The sequence below is a fragment of the Gavialis gangeticus genome, unplaced genomic scaffold (genome assembly GCF_001723915.1).
Source record: "Gavialis gangeticus isolate Ggan-Ray unplaced genomic scaffold, GavGan_comp1, whole genome shotgun sequence".
NCBI lineage: Eukaryota > Metazoa > Chordata > Crocodylia > Gavialidae > Gavialis > Gavialis gangeticus.
In genome coordinates, this window is record NW_017729032.1 from 217,126,468 (window position 1) to 217,144,940 (window position 18,473).

General features: G+C 44.3%; 2 protein-coding genes across 26 annotated transcripts in view; one reads left to right on the forward strand and one right to left on the reverse strand.

Annotated features, from left to right (window-relative positions):
- GART (phosphoribosylglycinamide formyltransferase, phosphoribosylglycinamide synthetase, phosphoribosylaminoimidazole synthetase) overlaps positions 1 to 2,919 on the forward strand; it is a 51,788-nt gene extending 48,869 nt beyond the window's left edge. For 2 of the 4 annotated variants that reach the window (XM_019524020.1, XM_019524021.1), the window contains 2 exons: positions 958 to 1,073; positions 1,859 to 2,919. In XM_019524020.1, coding sequence (XP_019379565.1) covers positions 958 to 1,073; positions 1,859 to 2,041 — 299 coding nt within the window. In that variant the 3' untranslated portion in view covers positions 2,042 to 2,919. The remainder of the gene's footprint in view (positions 1 to 957; positions 1,074 to 1,858) is intronic. The other 2 variants (XM_019524022.1, XM_019524023.1) reach the window with 2 other exon arrangements.
- Positions 1 to 18,473, reverse strand: part of LOC109302469 (trifunctional purine biosynthetic protein adenosine-3-like) — a 63,394-nt gene that overhangs the window by 1,777 nt on the left and 43,144 nt on the right. For 9 of the 22 annotated variants that reach the window (XM_019524003.1, XM_019524004.1, XM_019523996.1 and 6 more), the window contains 7 exons: positions 18,245 to 18,397; positions 16,572 to 16,775; positions 16,148 to 16,291; positions 12,540 to 12,670; positions 11,737 to 11,878; positions 10,108 to 10,223; positions 8,179 to 8,562 (listed from right to left, as the gene is read on the reverse strand). In XM_019524003.1, the coding sequence (XP_019379548.1) occupies positions 8,299 to 8,562; positions 10,108 to 10,223; positions 11,737 to 11,878; positions 12,540 to 12,670; positions 16,148 to 16,291; positions 16,572 to 16,775; positions 18,245 to 18,397 (1,154 nt within the window). In that variant the 3' untranslated portion in view covers positions 8,179 to 8,298. The other 13 variants (XR_002098794.1, XM_019524001.1, XM_019524000.1 and 10 more) reach the window with 12 other exon arrangements.

Consider the following 18,473-nt stretch of genomic DNA (forward strand, 5'->3'; position numbering starts at 1 on the left):
TTTTCCTCTTGTCCAAAGAAGAATTTTTAAGAGTTTGCTCTAAATTGAGTGGTAGATCTGCTGCCATAAAAGGCCATGACTCCCTTGAGTTCAGCCTAGGCCAAGATTTCCTGGGCAATTTGTCACAGGCAAAGTATTCACTTATTAGCGATGGGGAGAAAGATTTTTAAGAACCAAGGAAAGCCTGAGGGTCTAATGTGTATGCAAGCATATGATTGCCTCTTTAACTTTTGGCTTGTACCCTAGGCTAGCCAGGGAGTGGAATGCTTAGAGAGCATGTGCTCTTGGGTGCAGGAAAAAAGGGGAGGTCTCAGGCTCCTTAGTACTATCCTGGTTCCAGCTGGCTGACCATAAGAAGGAATTTCCGGTTCATTTTTCAAATAGGGGGGAAAAGATGTGTGCATGTGGTTTGTGGAAAGGCAGAGGAGCACTCCAGTCTAAGCTACTTCTCTTCTGTTAAGCCAAAATAAGTCACAGTCATTGGGAGAAAAAAACTAGGAAGAATTCTCAGTCCTTTCATAGAAGTTCCTATGAGGCTCACTGTACTAGAGGCAACTTTTGTAATTCACTCTGGCATAAGAGAGGAAGAAGAAAACAGGATGCTGGGAAAAGAATGCTGAGAATTTAAGGAGCTGTAAATAAGCATCATGGTGATCGTTGGGACAAGTAGGCTATAATTAGTTACTCATGTTGATTAGTTCCTAGCTTTGGTCAGTTAAAATGGTAAGGTAGAGAAATGGAGACTCCCAAAAACCCTTTGGGTTGGTTATCTTATTTGTTGTTAACGCTTGGTTTTTCATATATAAACTTTTACATTTCAAATGTGAAGGACAGCAGCTTTTTCTTCCCCATTGGTAAACCAATGTTGTATAGTGATGAGGCCTTTACTCGACAGTTAAGCCTGTGAAACTAGGGCTGAGAGCTTAAAAGTGATGCATTTCATTTCTTCTTTTCTAGGAAAAATACTGAATATCCACCCATCCTTACTGCCTTCTTTTAAGGGAGCAAATGCCCATAAATTAGTATTAGAAGCTGGAGTCCGGGTCACTGGCTGTACTGTGCACTTTGTAGCCGTAAGTAGCTGTAGCTCAAAAGTATGCAGCTAACTAAGATCATTTCACCCTATGTCTTTTACTATAAGTGTACAAATAATGGGGGTAAGATTTTAATTCTTTACAATATTATTGGTAACTGAAGGGAATGGGAAAATAACACTGAACTAGAATTGAGACCGTAGATACTAGGGTTTTTCCCTCCCCTGGCAGTTACTGTTGTTTAACACTAGTTTAGTTCCTCCAGATGCAGTAAAGGAGCACTCATTCAAGCAAGACCCTGGTGATCCCCAGAATCTGATGAGTAGAGCAGCTAATTCTTGCAATTTTATCTCAGGTTGCTTGGTATTTAATGCTTTTTCTTGCAGCTCAAATGTGAACTGAATGATTTAAAACAAAAGTTTTTGGCCTTCGCACCTGCTCAGAAAAGCTCAGAAACTGGAGATCAGATTAATTCCAAACTTGGGAGTGTACCATCTTCTTGGTATTTGTGCAGAATGCAAGCCTGCTATTTGATCCATATTTTTTTTCCTTGTTTACGTAGCTGGGATATGGAAAACAACTTTCTCAGCTTTCTGTGGGGGACTATTTCAGACTCAGAAATACTGTATGTGTCTTCATCATAATCACCCTACTCCTCCGTCCCCTCAGTTCTCTGCATCAGTGTCTTTCTTCACTCCTCACATAACATTATACTGTCACAGGAAAAAATGATAAAATTTTGTCCAGAGTAATGAGATCAAAGAACTTTCCTACTGCTGTGCTGTTTTCCATTGCAGAAAATGCTGTGGGCTTTCTTTTTCCAGGAGGAAGTTGATGCTGGGGCTATAATCTTCCAAGAGGCTGTTCCAGTGAAGGTTGGAGACACAGTGGAGACCTTATCAGAAAGAGTAAAAGAAGCTGAACACAGAGCCTTTCCTGCTGCCCTCCAGCTTGTGGCCAGTGGGGCAGTGCAGGTAGGAGAAGCTGGCAGAGTCTGCTGGAAGTAGGAATAATGCAGTTGAGAAGGCTCCTGGACATGAAAATGGAAAACATGGAACAGGTCTACTAAAAGGAACAAATCAAAATGGAGAACAGAACCTAACAAGCACGACTGCTTTTATTCTGTTCGTGAAGTGCGTTATAGTGTAGGATCTCCTAGGTCATACCAGCAGGATTTCTACATCCTCTTTCAAGTGCCTAAAGATCTCAACAGAAGACACAAGGGAAAGCCAGAAATGGGGAGGGAAGAGGGAGGTTCCCACTTGCTGGGGCTTGTAGCTGATAATGGGGACCATCATAACTTAATTATCAATGCTTTGTCTGCCACTTTTCACATCACTTCACCTGACTCTGTTAGTCCCATTTATCAGTCAAAGAATCCAAGGGAGCTAAGCACCTCAGAGGTGCTTCAGAAAAGGATCATATCAATTAAAGCCTGTTAGTCCATAATAGTTGACAGATTTTTGGCAGTTTTAGCTCTTCTGTCAGATTTGTTAATTTGTGCTGTAAGAAGTGTTTCAGAATAAACCATGGAGCCAGTAAACTAAAGGGTGGTACCCAAGTTAGTGATGGAGAGACAAGACAAGACGAGACGCGATCCTAGCCAGAGAAGACTATGCTTAAAGAAACTATACTAAAAGATTTCTCTACTGCAACATGGGTTTTTTAGGCCAAATTATTCTACCTAGACTGTAGATGATGGAGCTGCTATCTGGCAGAAGTCACACAGCATTCTTAACATCCAGGGGGAATACAGATATGAAATGGGAATGCTAAGGGAAGCTTGGAGTCAAAGGGGTTTATTTACTTTGAAATGTTTTCCTGTGCTTGGTAATCTTTATGTGAAATTCTTTAAATCTAGTCTTTGCAGATCCACGTGTTCTGACAAAATTATTTGCAGCTGAAATATGCCCTAATTATTCTCCGAAGCATTATTGGAGTGATTACAGAGTTGAATTTTTACCTCTCTAAGCACCTCCCTTGTTTTTAATGTTTTGAGTATCAATGCAAAGGTGTTAGGAGTAATTTAATTTGCTCAAGTAAATCAACTTCTCCATAAACTTACAAGCACCTTATTTCAAATTGATCTTGTTTAAAAAAAAATGTAATCTAATCCCACTTAATTACACCAAAAGCTGGTTTTCATACTGTACTTTAGATATTTCTGTATTTCAACAGGTTTCACTTCTGTAATAAATTTCAAATCCAATTTGAATAGAAGTTAGAACAAAATAAACTTTAATTGACATTATTTGAATCTTTTCTTGAGATTCTTCCGCCAAGAACTCAAGTCTTAAGGGTTATGGACCTTCTAGTCTCAGGGCACTTTGACATGTGCTCCAACGTGTTCCGAACACAATGTACCGGAGCAGACTTGATTAAATCGAGTGTGGCTGAATGTTCTAATCTGAACGCTCCAGCATGCTGCAGTGTCTCATGTATTCAGCATCCCCACGTTTCAAAATGGCAGCAGGAGCACTTTAACTAAAGCTTGTCAATAGCTTTAGTTAAAATAGGACCCCTGCCACTATTCTGAAAATGCAAGACGCTGAATACACAGGATGCTTGTGGGTATTTTAATTAGAGTGGCTCCTGCTAAAACACCCCTCCCACCCCGGAGCACATGTATAGGTGCCCTCAGTAACCAGGTAGTATGTAATAAAGAAAGTTGCTGACTTTCTATCATATGATTATTGATCATCTGGGGATAGAAGCCATGCAAGCACATACATGAAACTGTCATGGGAAATTAAATAGGAATGTAAAGTACATACTTAAAGCATTTTTTCTTGCAAACACTAACAACTGCAGAAGGGCTTCCTTCACTTGCATGCAGTGGTCCCTTGGAGTTGCAAAGCTTGACATGAAAGTTATCTAGCTTCTCCTGTTCAAATTATAAATACCATCCAAATGTAAAGCCTTTCAACTAGAATGCAAGGGAAAGCTCAAGATGAACCAGCTTGTGGAGCTCTAAACATGGACACGTCACACACCTATATAGATTTAGTATATCACACTTGGACACTTCTACAAATAAACTGTTAACAGCTGTAGACTGAACATATACAGGAAAGAATTTCACTCGGTGTTGTTTTGGCTAATCTTTACTAGTGTACCTAACCAGTGGGGGAGAATGTTACCTTAAAAGGACGCAAGTCCATTAGTTAGGATTCTGCCCTGGGCTATGTCTTTGTTCTGGCACAAATTTCCTTGGGCAAGACACTTCAAGACAGAATTAAAAAGGAACTTTGCTGCCTACAGACAAATAACTCTTCAAAAGAATTACACTACCCAACTTGCTGGGCCACGTTCACAAATCCATCAGCCATTTAAGTAAATTTGTAAGTCTGGCTCTTAGCATGTGGGCCTCAGTTGCTAGTCTATAAAGAAGTAGAGCCTATTGTGAAGCAGTGTTAAGGAAAAGTATTAAAGATCAGAGGTTTTTTTAAAAGGTACTAGGTGTCACTTAAAAGGAGCCAGAGAAGCTTCTAGTAGTTTTTGTTGTACCATCTTTAATATTTTATTTGTTCCCTGTTAAAATATTGAAAGAATAATGCACAATTCAAGACAGCATACAGAAGAACAGTACTATATAACAGCAGCAGAAATTATGTCCGTTTATCCTATGTATATGAGAAGACTGTATTTGTGATAACACAGGGAAAGAGAGAAAAAACACAAGCTTTTTACTGCAATCACTACACCATAAAAAAAAATTCCATCTTTTGCTCAAAAGAGTCAGTATACATCTTGAGTAGACAATAGATAACAATAAGGAATAAGGGTGTAGGTTGTAGCCGTGTTGGTCTAAGGAGATAGGCAGACAAGGTTCTTTGGATGAATCTGATATATTTTATTAAACCAACTTTAATAGCGGGAAAAAAAATTTTAGCACACTTTTGGGTTTAAAAGCCCTTCATCAGGCTGAGGAACCGTCTGCAGTTGGTGTGTGCTCTTCCTGGATGGAATGAATAGTAAGGAAGCCAAATGCTGGGCTGGTATGCATGCAAGACAGGCGGGCAGTGAAGATGTAAACTGGAGTCAGCGGGTGAGACACAGGCTGGGGATGGAGGGAGAGAAAAGGGGGATGAATGTAGCAGTTAAATAGTGGAGAGATACCTGGGAACTCGGATGTCAGGCAGGTTGTAATATGTCATAAATCCAATGTCTATAATTAGTCCATGACTTTGTATCCAGGTTGATGAAGTAAAGTTCATAGGCTCGTCTTTGAGAAGTATTTTGTAAGTTCCCTTTTGAGGATTAGAATTGAGAGATTGGAGAGAGAGTGGTTTTCTTGTGAAACATGTGCCCCCACCAGCAATTGGGTATTCTTGTCTTTGATAGGTTTCTGATGTGCATTCACTCTGGTGCACAGTTGTTTGGGGCACATTTCTCACAAGAAAACGACTCTCTCTCCAATCTCCCAGTTCCAATCCTCAAAATACTTCTCAAAGACGAGCCTATGAACTTCACTTCATCAACCTGGATACAAAGTCATGGACTAATTACAGACATTGGATTTATGACATATTATAACCTGCCTGACATCTGACTCCCCTGGTACCTCTCCACTATTTAACTGCTACATTCATCCTCTTTTTCTCTCTCCTCTCCACCGCCCCCCAGTCTACGTCTCACCCACTGACTCCTCAGTTTACATCTTCACTGACTGCCTGTCTTGCATGCATACCAGCCTCTGGCCTCTTTACTATTCATTCCATCCAGGAAGAGCACACACCAACTGCATAGACTTCCTTAGCCTGGCAAAGGGTTTTTAAACCCAAAACCTTGCTAAACATTTTTTTCCAACTATCTAAGTTGATCTAATAAAAGATATCAGATTCACCCAAAGAACCTTGTCTGCCAGTGCGGAATAGTGTTCTTTTCTTTCCTCCTCCAGTGAAGCATGTTATCCACAACACAAGCATGAATGCAGAAATTACAGAGGTGTAAAATTCTTTCACTCCAAAATTTATAACGAATCTAATTTGGCTTCTGAAATGATTTGCTGCAGCCTAGAATCTGACATACAGCATGCCCCCTATTAGTACAGTACTTGTAATCAGAATCCAAAACAACATTAATCCACTGAACCCTACTAGGTGTTAATGTCCCTGAGCTAATCAAATCAGTGAACCCTATACTGGAAAGTTCAGTTCTCATTTCTTTTTCAGTTTAGTGAATAATTTCTTGGCTGACTTCCCTCCCCACTGATTTATTTGTACATGATCTATTATTTTAGCAGACAAAGTAAGACCCACACTTGTGCAAAGGCCTTTTATAAAAAACATCTCACTGCCAAACTTGTTTCTGGGTCGCTATCGAAGAACATGGAGATTTTCTTTGCCATTGCAAGTCAACTAGGCTACCTCCTATTTGTGAATTATCTGTTCTTTCCTAGCAAGAAACCCAGGAAATGCACTTCCAGCTCTTCTTTGCTTCCTTACCAAGATCCAAAAGGTTTTCACAATGGATGCTGCACTATCTTTGGACACCCTCTTTCCCTTTCAAGAAGTTGGATGATCTTTTGAATAATCCTTAAAAAATTCTGCAACAGAACAAGGGAAAGATCAAGGGAATAACCCCTGTCCCTGAGAATTCAAGCCAGGTGAGGGTGGCCTGATTCTCTTCTTTAATTTCCCCTTTCAAAAGCCTATTAGTCGCCTCTGGGCTCTGCTACCCACTACAGTGTGGCAGCTGGCTCAAGGACCTTATTTAAGAGATAACTTTGATGCAAAAACCACAGTTTTCCATGAAGCATTTTCAAGCATTTAAGAACATGTTTAACTGCATTTTTAACTATTTGAGTGCAGGACCCTAGAAGGGGGCTATTAGAACCAGCACCCTGGGGCACTAGAGCTAGAAGTGTAACAAGTGATACTGATGCGACCAGTATTGGGCTACCTTGTCATAGGCAGAAAGAATTCACAATTGATCAAGAAAACTTTATGCCTTCTAGGCAACAGAAACCTTGTTCCCTCCCCATCATGTGTAGCAAAACGTCCACCATGGAGGAGGCAAACATGAGGCAACCTCTAACTAGGGTGATGTTAAGGAATAATGTTCAGCAAGACTCCTATTCCCTTTGATTATATTTGCATTTCCACTCATCCCTTATTCTCACCTCCTGAGCCAGGCCTGCCCAACAGAAGCACCTTGCCATCCAGTTCTTGTACCATGGCTCCTGCTTCTGTGTGTACATTGTGTGCATACTTGGGAAGCCTATGGTTTTCTGGAATCAGATGGAACAATCAAAAGCAGCCGACAACTTATCCTTTAACAGTTTCCCTCAGAAGCCAATGCATTACTTTCTTAAAGGAAGCAAGATGTAAAAAATAAATAAACAAACTGCAGCTGTATGTGTGCATCTACACAGTAAATTCCCCCTTTCTAAGATGTAGCTGAAAATAGAGGCATGTACCCTGAGAGGGTGATTTAGGTTCTGACACTGCTGCAGCAAAGAATCTGCAATTGCAGAGCTGAGAACATACTGTGAGGAATATGCTTATTGGTTTCATTCCAACATGGCACAGGGCAGGGTGGAAGCAGCTTCCCTAGGGACATGGTAGTCTTAAAATGCAGGGCCTTGACCTTGACACCACTGAACAATCAGCCAAGGAGTGCTGACATCTCCTCAACACTGCCTCTTATTGCACAAGGGCAGTTCCAGGAAAGTAGACCCTGGCCTTGGCTCCACTTACCCATGCCTTGGAAGACACTGGCTAGACCCAGCTGCTGCTCCAGGCTGTGGCCTTCATACTTTTTTTTGGCTGTCATGCAAGGCAGGGGCCCCAGCTTCCAGCCTGCTGTTGCCTGTGTCTGTTGGGATAAACATGGGAAGCCTGCTGTCACCCGTGCATTTGGCAAAGGAAGGGAGGGAGTTTGGCTATATGAGCCTGGCTTCCCCGTTCGAAGCCTTCTCCCCTTTGTGTAAGAGGGAAAAAGAGGAGCTCTTGAGCCCAACCAGCCAGGAGCTGCCAGGCCCTCAGGAGAAGTGAGTGGCTCCCTCCACTCCACCTGAGACAGTGATGGAACGACCTAAATGCCCGTCTCACCCTCCCAAACAGAGGCTGTAGGCTCAACAGGATCAGAAGTTTCATGGATATACACACAGCTCACTAGTTTCAGTTCAAGGAGGCTGCAAAAAGGCATCAGGCTAGCAGAGAACAAGCTTTGCTGGGATATGGGAGCAGAGACTGGCCTCAAAACCCAGAATGCAGCCTTAGCAGGCCAGCATTCCCACTGGTGAGCTATTAGCCAAAGGCTACTGCCTGTCAACCTGTTCCAAACCTCTTGATGAATTCCTACCCTCTGATGTACCTTGATGAATCAGCTGTTGGCCTTCTGGTTTGCAGCAGGTTTTCCCATCTGCTCCTAGCTGCACTGTTCCCTTGGCCACCAGCTGCAGGGCAATGGGAAAGGCTCGGCACTCTGCTTCCCTCAGCCTTTCAGACAAGGTCTCCTCCGTGTCATCCACCTTCACAGGAATGAGCTCCTGGTGAATTACTGCTCCTGCACTGGACTCCTCCTAGGAGGGAAACACTTATACAGTATGTAACAAAAAACTTACAGGGCGCATGGCTCTGCTCTTTCACTTAGGGTTTTTTCCCCCCCCTTTTCTTTTTTCTCTTTGTCTTTTCACATGTCTGTCAACCTGGTTCCCTAGGCAACTGATTTTCTGCCTACCTATCTCAGGTAGGATGGGGTGGATCTAGCCTCTCCATTGTTATGAGTTCTGACCACACAACATGGGGGCTAGGCTTAAGCCAATGTCACTCCAATAGGTAACGCTGATGCTGACCAATGTGAAAAACACCTGTCCCTGACCGGGTCCAGGTGATGGGGTCAGGAGGGCTATTTAAGAGGGTCCCTCCATGTTGGATGAGGGCAAACATCTTTGGGAAACACAGAGACAAGCAAATGGCCTCTGGAGCTCTTTTAAACTCTGAATGAACACATGAGTAACCTACCTGAAATTTAGCCAGTAACTTAGAATAAAGTGCTCTAGAAGCATAAGGCTATCAAGGCACTTCCATTTGCTCAGGGTTGTTCTTTTCATACTTCTCTGAATTGTACCCCTCCCCATGCCTACCCTCTCTACCCAATACAGCTATCTGATACAGTAAGCCTTGTAAATGTTTCAGAGGGACTGGGCAACACTTTTTGCTCCCTTTGCTCCGCTGACTATGGGAAGCTACTTTCTATGCTTCTGGTTATAAGAAGTACCCCCAAGGTCTACAGGGTCTGTGTATCCTGGGCGGCACAGGGCCCTAACAAAAACCAGATCTAGGGTGGTAGCAGCAGTTACACCAGGCTTGCGGGTGTGCTCCAGGAACTGGGTTGGCCAGACGTGGGCACCCCAGGAGAGACACCTGAAACATGGTTTTGGCTGGGTGCAGTGGGGCAGGTAGCTCAGCGCAGGAGCACCCCCTATTGGCTTGCCATACAACCATCCCCTTCTAAGCACATGCAAGTTTCAAGCAAGTTGAGAAGAGTGCATATATACAGCAGAGACCCTGAGATCTGAGCAGGAAGGGGGCACTAGATCTCCTGATAAGAGCATCTGCACTAGCGCCGGCAGTCTACTGGAAGAGGAGAATAGTATAAGTGTGACCACTCATTTAAGGAGTAAGGAAGGACAGGTGAGGAGATCTGTGGTGGCAGCCTAAGAAGCAAGTGGGGTTGTAGGAGAGACTAGGACAGGCCCAGGACTGTTCTGTGAGGGGAAAGAAAGGAATGCAAGTGGTTGAGTACGAGGGAAAGGATAAGAGAGCAGAAGTAAGGCACTGGAAGGGGGTAGGACCACTGCAAGGATGGGCTTCAATGGGAGAGGAAGGCTTGAATACAGGTGCCTCCCAGGCTAAGACCCATTTTTGTACAGCCTTACTCATCAATTGACCTTCCTACAGGAATTCAAACTCCCAACTCTTCATAGTTTTGTTAATTCCAGGGACAAGTGAATTAGACTGCAGTTAGCAAGTCACTGTTCATGCCATTCAGGGATGAATAAAACAAGCAATACTCATCACTTGCATATATTTAGAGCAATTCTCATAGGCAGCGGCACACTTACCAGTACAAAATGCACTGTACAGCCAGTCACTTTGAGGCCTGGTTGTAGCACTGGCTTATAGGCATTTCCCCCTTTCACTGGTGGCGAAAGAGATGGATAAACATTCAAAATTTTTCCTAAATATTAACATGAAAAAAAAAAAGATAAAGTTAGCCGAATTCCCTTCAACATTAGCTTAGGAATGACTGACAACATGTAAATATCTTTGCTCACAAGGGTCCTGCTCATAAGTGTCATTCAACAGTCTGAAAGGTTCCAACCAGAAGTCAGAGCCAAATCAGGGGCTCTCACCTTATACATCAGCAAGATAGGTGGAACTTTGCTGGAGGTGCTAGATCTGAAGCAGTTTATTAAATATCGTATTTTATGGCGTCAGGGTGGCAAGGTGCAGAGACTGGGGCAATCCAAGCTAAAGCAGATGTGAGCTAAGGCTAAGAGAGTCATCGGCCCAAGGGGAGATGTAGGTGGTAAGGCTTTGTCTGCTCTCCTGAATGGCAGATCCATGTCACTGCTCTGCATAGGAGGTAGGACAGGGGGAAGAAAGAGTAGGTTGTGCAGCCCCATAACCAAAGGTGACCTACGCTCTTCAAGGACCGACTAAAAAGAAAAACCTTCTAGGTATGGCCTCAGGAAATCGGTCAATGTTAATTAGGACAGAGGATTCATTTGAGAGGGAGGAGCAGCCCCCTGAGTAAATATAAAGCTGGAGTATATATCCCCTGCCACTCTGGGCAAGGAGCATGTGTGAAGGAACCCAGGTCCCTAAAAGTTAGATTCTAATAGCCTACCACAGCACTTCCCAATCTGTGGTATAAGTACCACCAGTAGGCATGCAGACAACCTGTCAGTGGCCCACATTAACAGATTTATTAATCTTACTTTATATGACAAAAATTTACTGGTGGTACTTAAGGCTGTATCATTTTAAAATTGGTGGTGCATAATCTGTCAGAATTTGGGAACCACTCCCCTAAAGTTCATGGCAAGCCAAAGTACAGGTATACTGCCATGCTGCGCTGCTTCTGGAGCAGCCCCAGAGGAAGAAAGGACTTTCAAGTCTGTCCCAGAGTCCCTGATGTTCTGTGCAGGTCCACACCCAAAGCCCTTTCACCCCCTGGTACACCGATGTCTTTGGGCAGGTTGCAAGGGACAGAAACAAGCTTCCACGTACTTTGCAGCCTCCCTACCTCATCCACATGGGCCAGCCAGGATTGCTATCCACAGGCCAAGCAGCTCCAAAGCCACAAGGGCAGCAGAGATGGACATGGCTTTGGTAGGGAATAGGCATAAATCCTGTGCCTCTGTGCCTCCTGCTTTCCTACCCGCTGCTACCATGCGCTATAGCATAAAGGTGTCCTGCACTAGCACCATGCCAACAGCCTAGCCAGGCCACACTGCCTCTGGCTACTGCTTTGCTCATAGCATAGCCTCACCGACGTGAATAAATGAATGAGAGCATACAACTGAAACGCCATGACTAAGGCATTACTCAACGCAAGTAAAGGTGTCAGGCTGTCTCCATATTGGTAATGCAGAGCCCTACTGCATAGCTGCTGGAGAGATCCAGTCTCAGTCTCTTCATGCCTCTATTACAGCTATTGGGAAGAATCGATTACCCTGGTTTCTTACCACTCCACTTTCTGAGGAAGGTGCTGGACAAAATTCTCATAAATCCTGCCAGGCAGATCAGTTCAACAGAGAATTCTTCAAGGACTCTGTCGATTGTGCCGTCAAATTCAGAGCGGCTGCCATACAATTTATGGTCAATCACCTAATGTTAAAACACACCCAAAGAACTGAATGCATAAGAACAGGAGAGGCACAGGGAACACATAAGGAAAAATAAAAATCAATTACGCCCCAAACAGTTGTCTTGTTAAAAGAGTGTAATCACAACCTTGTGAGTGCTCACATGTCATTCACACCCCTTTTCCATTCCTGCCCTCTTCAACTTTGTGTAGGGAAAGACCCACCATTTCTTCTAGCTCAGCTGACAGCCAGGAAAGGATACGCTGTAACAACATTTTTCCTAAGGCTTTTGAGAAGTGTGGAAAAGTACAACAGAGACAGATACCCTCCCATTCTGAATTCACACCCGCTCAAAGATCCTGTGAAGTAAGTAGACAAACTGAAATCAGTGAGACTTAAATGTCTGAAGCCCTACCCCAACTAATGGAAGTTGATTGAAAGACTAAATTTCCATTGCCTTCAGAGAGATGCCATTGTTTCTTGCTTAGCTGATAACAGTGATAAGGTGCAAATCTACCCTGCCTTCTACTTGACTTCAGACTAGCTGCATCTGACAAGTACATATTTAAACTTTTTTATGCTTGCTAAGTCTGGACCAAAAACTATTTAGCAAGAGCTTCTCCCAGACCTGTAAAATTCATGAACTGTTGGAGTGTGGTTAGACTGGAACTGGGTGTTCTTACCCTGGTGGGAATCCCTGCCCTGGCTGCATTCCTCAGTTCTTCCACCCCAGGCTTGTTGGAAATGACAAGGGCCACTTGGGCACAGCTTGCTGATTCTTTTGTATAAGCAATAAGTGCTGCAAGGCTGGTACCTCAAATAAAAAAAAGGAGAGAAAAAGAACCAGTCATGTAACAGGGGCTGCATATCTATGTAAGACAGCTGACTCCTAACCACAGGCCATTACCTATCCAATACAACAAATTATGTGATTTGGGTCCACAAAGTTTGCGTTCTACACCTCTTGGCTTCCATTAACAAGCCTACCGTTTTTGTGCAGACACATCTGTTTCCAGAGAACCTGTCCCGAATGTGGATACTCCCAGATATTTGTTCAGGCACAGCATGGAAGTGTCCAGTTTGCACACCTGAACTCCTTCAAGGGCTCACAAGTGCTCATCATGTGTGTGAAAAACCATGGACATGTATTCTGCAGGAGCAGTGACAGAAGCCTGCTGAAAGCCGGAACTGCTATCCATAGTAAACTATGCTTTTTTTCTGCCCCTGCACACCACCATTCTAATAACCTGGCTCCACATTATCACTTAATAATATGGTGTTGCCCAGAGGCTCCTAATAGGATGAGGGTACCACTGCAGTATGTACTCTGCAAACATATGGCTCCTTCCCTCCCATATCTTATAAAGAAAGGCAATACTTCTGGATAGAAGGCTTATACTCCCCACTCCTGCCATGATTTGCAATGTATTCTTAAGCATGAAATAATTCAATAAAGATTTTACTAAAGACAGGTCAGAATGCAGCTAAGTTACAGGCCTGCAGGGCTGCTGTGCCTCATGCAGACACCTTTTTGCAGAAACATGGGTATTAAAATCCATTTGCATGTAGTTGAGCATTCAGGGCTAACTTCCTCTTTCTGCTACCCTGGGAACTGACGTTACAAAAGCAGCGCCGTGAGAGAAAAGGGTAGGCCAAAGCATGGAAGGCTGCTCTTGTTCTCATCAGCTGGGGCCAGGCACATTTGAGTCACTGGGGGTTCTCTTGTGTAGAATAGGGTAGGATTTGGAGGAAAACGTATCAAAACAAGGTACCAGGCTTGGCTTAGGGAACTCAATGCTGAGACAAGTGGGTCTCTCCGTGGCTGCTTCCAGAACCCCACAGCTGCAGCAGCCCGTGACAGCTCTACATGTCTGTCTCTGCAGAGCACTAACCACTGGATCCTGCCCCATTCCCCTATACAACAAAGGAGAGAGTCACAATCACTGAGATGCCTTCAGTTGGCTGTTGATGCAGACACCCACATGCTCCCATCCCTTCTATATAACAGGACCACAGTGGCTCAGTCATGCCTGTCCCCAACAGCTGTGAGCAAGCACAGGATATTCACCAAGTGCTTCTTCTGGACTTTCAGCTCTCTAGGTATGTAATAGCTCGAGGAAATCTTTATTGCAGAGGGAAAGTAGAATCAATGAATAACAAAAAGAATCATTTAGCTGGGGAAGAACGTGTTATCTGTTCTAAGAGAGTCACCTTCCACCTCAGGAATGTACAACTTTGTTGATTAGTCTTTTAAACCAGTTCTCTTCCAGGGGGAAAAATTGACATGGGTGTTCTATAATCTCACAAACTGCCAATGACTAGAAGCATTCAAACATATAAATGGTCAAAACCTATAACTTCACCCAGAACATAATGGGTAGGATCCAGAAAGCATGCTCATTGGAGAAACCAGAATGCAGGGGAATTTGGACAAGTGGGGGGAGAGGGGAGGAGACAAGGGATGCCCAGAGAGGTTACTCCAGCAAACCAGCTCTGTGGCTTTGGGTAGGAGGGTCATTGGTGTTCTCCCACATAGCTCCCCAGTGTCAGAGTTACTCACAGGAAAGGACATCTACCCCTCAGACGGCAGCTGAGACCTATCCCGCACAGATGTCTTTGCATCACCTGCAGGCCAGAGCACAACGTGAACACACAAGCAGCTTTACAGGCTGCAGAAGGAGTTTGCTGACTCATACTGAACACTCCAGGTCTGCTTCATGTAATGACTGCAACCTCCAAAAAACCCAGGTTCCTGGGCCTAGGAGGAGGATTCCCAGTGGGGGACCTAGGTATCAAGGCTCCCTGTAAAGTAAATGGAGAGAGCAGGGAACCCCTGGTAAGGAAGCCAGAGCACTGAGATCCTTAACAGGGAATGAGGCTATAAGACACATGAGGCACAGGGGTGTGTCTGGACTCCTGTTCTTCTCCAGAGCTTTGGTGTCTGACTCAGGGATGACTATCAGGGGCCTCTGTGGATTAAGATCCATATTAGTGAGCAGGTGGCTAGTGGTGGTGGTGCCCATTTTTTGCATAAGAGTTACAGCACTTGCCCAGACAGTGGAAGACCAGAAGTCTGGGTCTGTCTGACTCAAATCTCCAACCTCTCAAAAAACAAGACAAAACAAAAAAGCCTGGACCACCTGGCCATAGAACAGTCTGGGCAAGGGCACTCCACCAATCCTATCCAAGCTGGCCCCTTGGGTAGCCAAATACACAATCCATGGGGCAAGAAGGAGAGGAGCCCAATGCTGAGGATACCGCTATAGAAGGAGAGAGTTCCAGGATCAAGGCTTAATCCAGGTACCTACGGTCAAAATGCAGACACTAAATGAATTTAGACATCCAAGAGATTGTGACCCTGCTCCAACAGCCACAGTCTGTATTGCTGTTCACAAACTGTGTGAAATTTAGGAGCTTAGGTGACCAACTGGGATCCAGTCCCTTAGCAATTCATTCTGGCACCCCCTTCTCAAGGATCTGCACCAGGCATCGGCAATTTATGACCAGTGGAAGCCATTGGATCTGGCCTGTGAACATAAGATTTTGGAGGGTCCCAGTGTCTGCCCACTTGAGGCCTACAGCCAGAAAAAGTTGCTGACTGCTTGTAACTGGCTGGCTGGCAGAAACTTGGTGCAACCTGCACAGTCCCAGCTGTAGGAGCCTGCAGGTTGGCAGGGACTACAGCCCAGCTGTGGGCAGTAAAGCCTGATTGCAGGCTGCCTTGGAGACCGAGCAGCTGACAGTAGGTGGCCACAGGAAGCTAACAGCTCCTAGGGAAGGAGAGCTTGGGGACAGACTGAGGAGACAGAGCAGGAGAGAGTCCTTGGCTAGCAGTGGCAGAACCAAGCCAAGGATTCTCCCAGGATCTTGTAAGAGACCCAGGGTGGCAAGGCTGGAGGCAGAACCACCTTGAGGCTACAGAAGGAAATTCACTTGAGGGAGAGAAGGAGGACTGTACTGTGGCATTGAGGGAGCAGCACAAAGCTGGCAACACCTTTTCAGGGGCTGGAGAGACCACAGGACTGTGAGTCCCTCTCTATGGATTATGTTACATATGTTGCTGAGCAGTGATTGAAGTAGGAGGTTTCACGTGGGGCAAGTGCACCCAGGAAACAGGAGTAGTTGAACTAAGCAACTGCCCAAACTAAGTACACCGCCAATCTACACAGTTAATGCTCCCCCTGATATTCCCACTGCAGTAAATGGAGCTATACATGTTTACCCAGCAAGGCTGAATCAGATTTCCCAGATACAGGGATGCTTTCCTGGGCTATGAAAAATGCAAATTCACCTGCTCCAGAGATGAGAACAGCTACTTTCACTTTGCTCTTTCTGGGCTGGAGGTGACTGTCCAAGAGAGCAGCATTTTGCTGACACTGGGATCCATGCAACTGCAAGGCTTTCAGGAGATTCTTGACTTTCACAGGAGCAGATCCTTCAGACATGAGCAAAGGTGACAAGTAAAACATCTCAGAGCAGACAGTCCCTGGAACACCAATTCCTAGTGAGATGGACTTGAGCATCTTGCAGGAGGTACTCGGCACCTCTCATGATCAGACCCAAAACACTTTGGTTTGTGTCAGCACAGATTAAATGGCACAATCCCTCTGAAGTCAATGGAAGACTTCATTATTTTCAATGAATTTGGGATCAGAACCTAACAAGTGAAATTCTTCCCCCTCTAACCCTCATTTCCAGGTAGGAGGCCCAGTAACCTGTGTGCATAGGGACAATGTTCCCTATCACCCACGCTTCTTCATGTCTCTGTATGTCCATCAGAACCTGCTTAGCCAACTCCTTCTGTACCACCAAGACAGCACCAATCCCACAATTAAATGCCTGGGCCATCTCTTCTTCTGAGAGGTTCCCCTCATTATGGAGCCAGGAAAAGATTTGGGGTATCTTCCAGCTATAAGCATCTGAAAAAGATTGGTGAAATTCTTATAGGTCAACAAAATTGTTGTCTACAAGCAGCCACAAACACCGTCCTCTACATTTCAAAAGTATTGCAGAGTTAGCTGCCCAGGTCCTGTTAATATTTATTCCCATAACAGGAGGCTAGAGGCTTTGCACAGCCAATTAAAAACGTACTAATATATGTGAGCAGCGGAACAGTGACACACACGCCCTCGATCATGGGTGCTCAACCTCTGGCCCACAGGCCAAACGTGGCCCACAGAGCCTTGGCACATGGCCTGAGAGGTTCCCCACAGAAGGAAAATTTGGCAGTGGGGAGCAGTGGCAGCTAACAGTATCCCCCACGCAGTGGATTGGAGCCGGGCCACGTCTCCTCCACTCGCACAGCTAGATCCAGGCCAAGCCATGTTATCTCCCCACCCTTCCCCAGCATTACCAGATCAGGGCTGGGCACGTGCCTTCCCCCACTGTGGGTTCAGGTTGGGCCAGTGGCTTGGCAAACATTGCGAACTCATCAGCACCCAGCTGATTTTCCCAATTTCATCAGGAACATTATAAAACAAAGCCTGCTGTGCCATCTCCTATTTTAGCATCTCTGAACTCTTTGACAAACTTCAGGAGCTTGGTCCTGTGCACTCTAACTCCACTTGAAGAGTCTCCAACCATCTGCTCCCAGCACAGGCTCTGGCAAAAAAGCTCTGAACAAATTATCTAGCTATGGCAAACACTTCTTCTATTATACCTTAATTTTCAAACAATTTAGTTAGCTTAGCTTTGGATCTTGTGGTGAAGTTTCTTCATTGATAAGCAGACTTTGCATTTTTATGAGAAAAGAAAATATACACTGGAAGCCCACTACAGCCAACCTGCCATTCATGACATCACTTTGTAAAATCCTAATAACTTTTACGATTAAAATTAGTCATCTTTGGTCTAGGGAACAACTGAAAGAATCCAGGTTCTAGTTTTTTTTCCTACCTTAATTCCACTGAACAACAAAACAGAGCAGGAGAATTTTGGAATCTGTGAGACATCTAATGTTTAGTATTTTGTAATATGCTTCCAGCTCATCTCAAAACTTACAGAAAAATTCTAAAGCTATCCTGTGCTATTTTTGTAGCTGATATCCAGGTGCTGTGGATTTTGGCAGTGGCCAAAATCAGCTCTGCAATGAAAATTGAGCTAGAAAACTAACTTTGGAGAATCTACTTCCTTTTAATAAAACTGTGTTAAATACACAGACATTATGGACCAAGTAGTACAATTTAGCTTCTTTACCAAGCTTTTAAACTTCAATCCGAATGCTTATTTTAGAGAAGCTACGTCAAAGAATTCAGTTTCTGCACATCGTGAATGGATGCTGCTTACGGCATGCATAGCTTTCTGACACTTTAAAAATCTATAAAGTTGGAAATCGGGACCATAGCTTATATACATAACACCTAGAGACATGTTCCTACTGTTTACTTACCCAAAACAACACCACATGATTCAGGAAGGATTCTTGGGATGCTTTTCATCAAGCCTCCTTCAGCAATAATGGCACAGGATTTCACACACCCTGAACGAAAGACTGGCAGCAGAGACTTGCTGTACATATTTACTGGGGTTAGCAACAGCTCTCCTGTGAACAGAAGTGTTTATCAGATCATTACAGACAAAAACCAATGCAGAGAAACTTATATCACGTAGTACAAAGA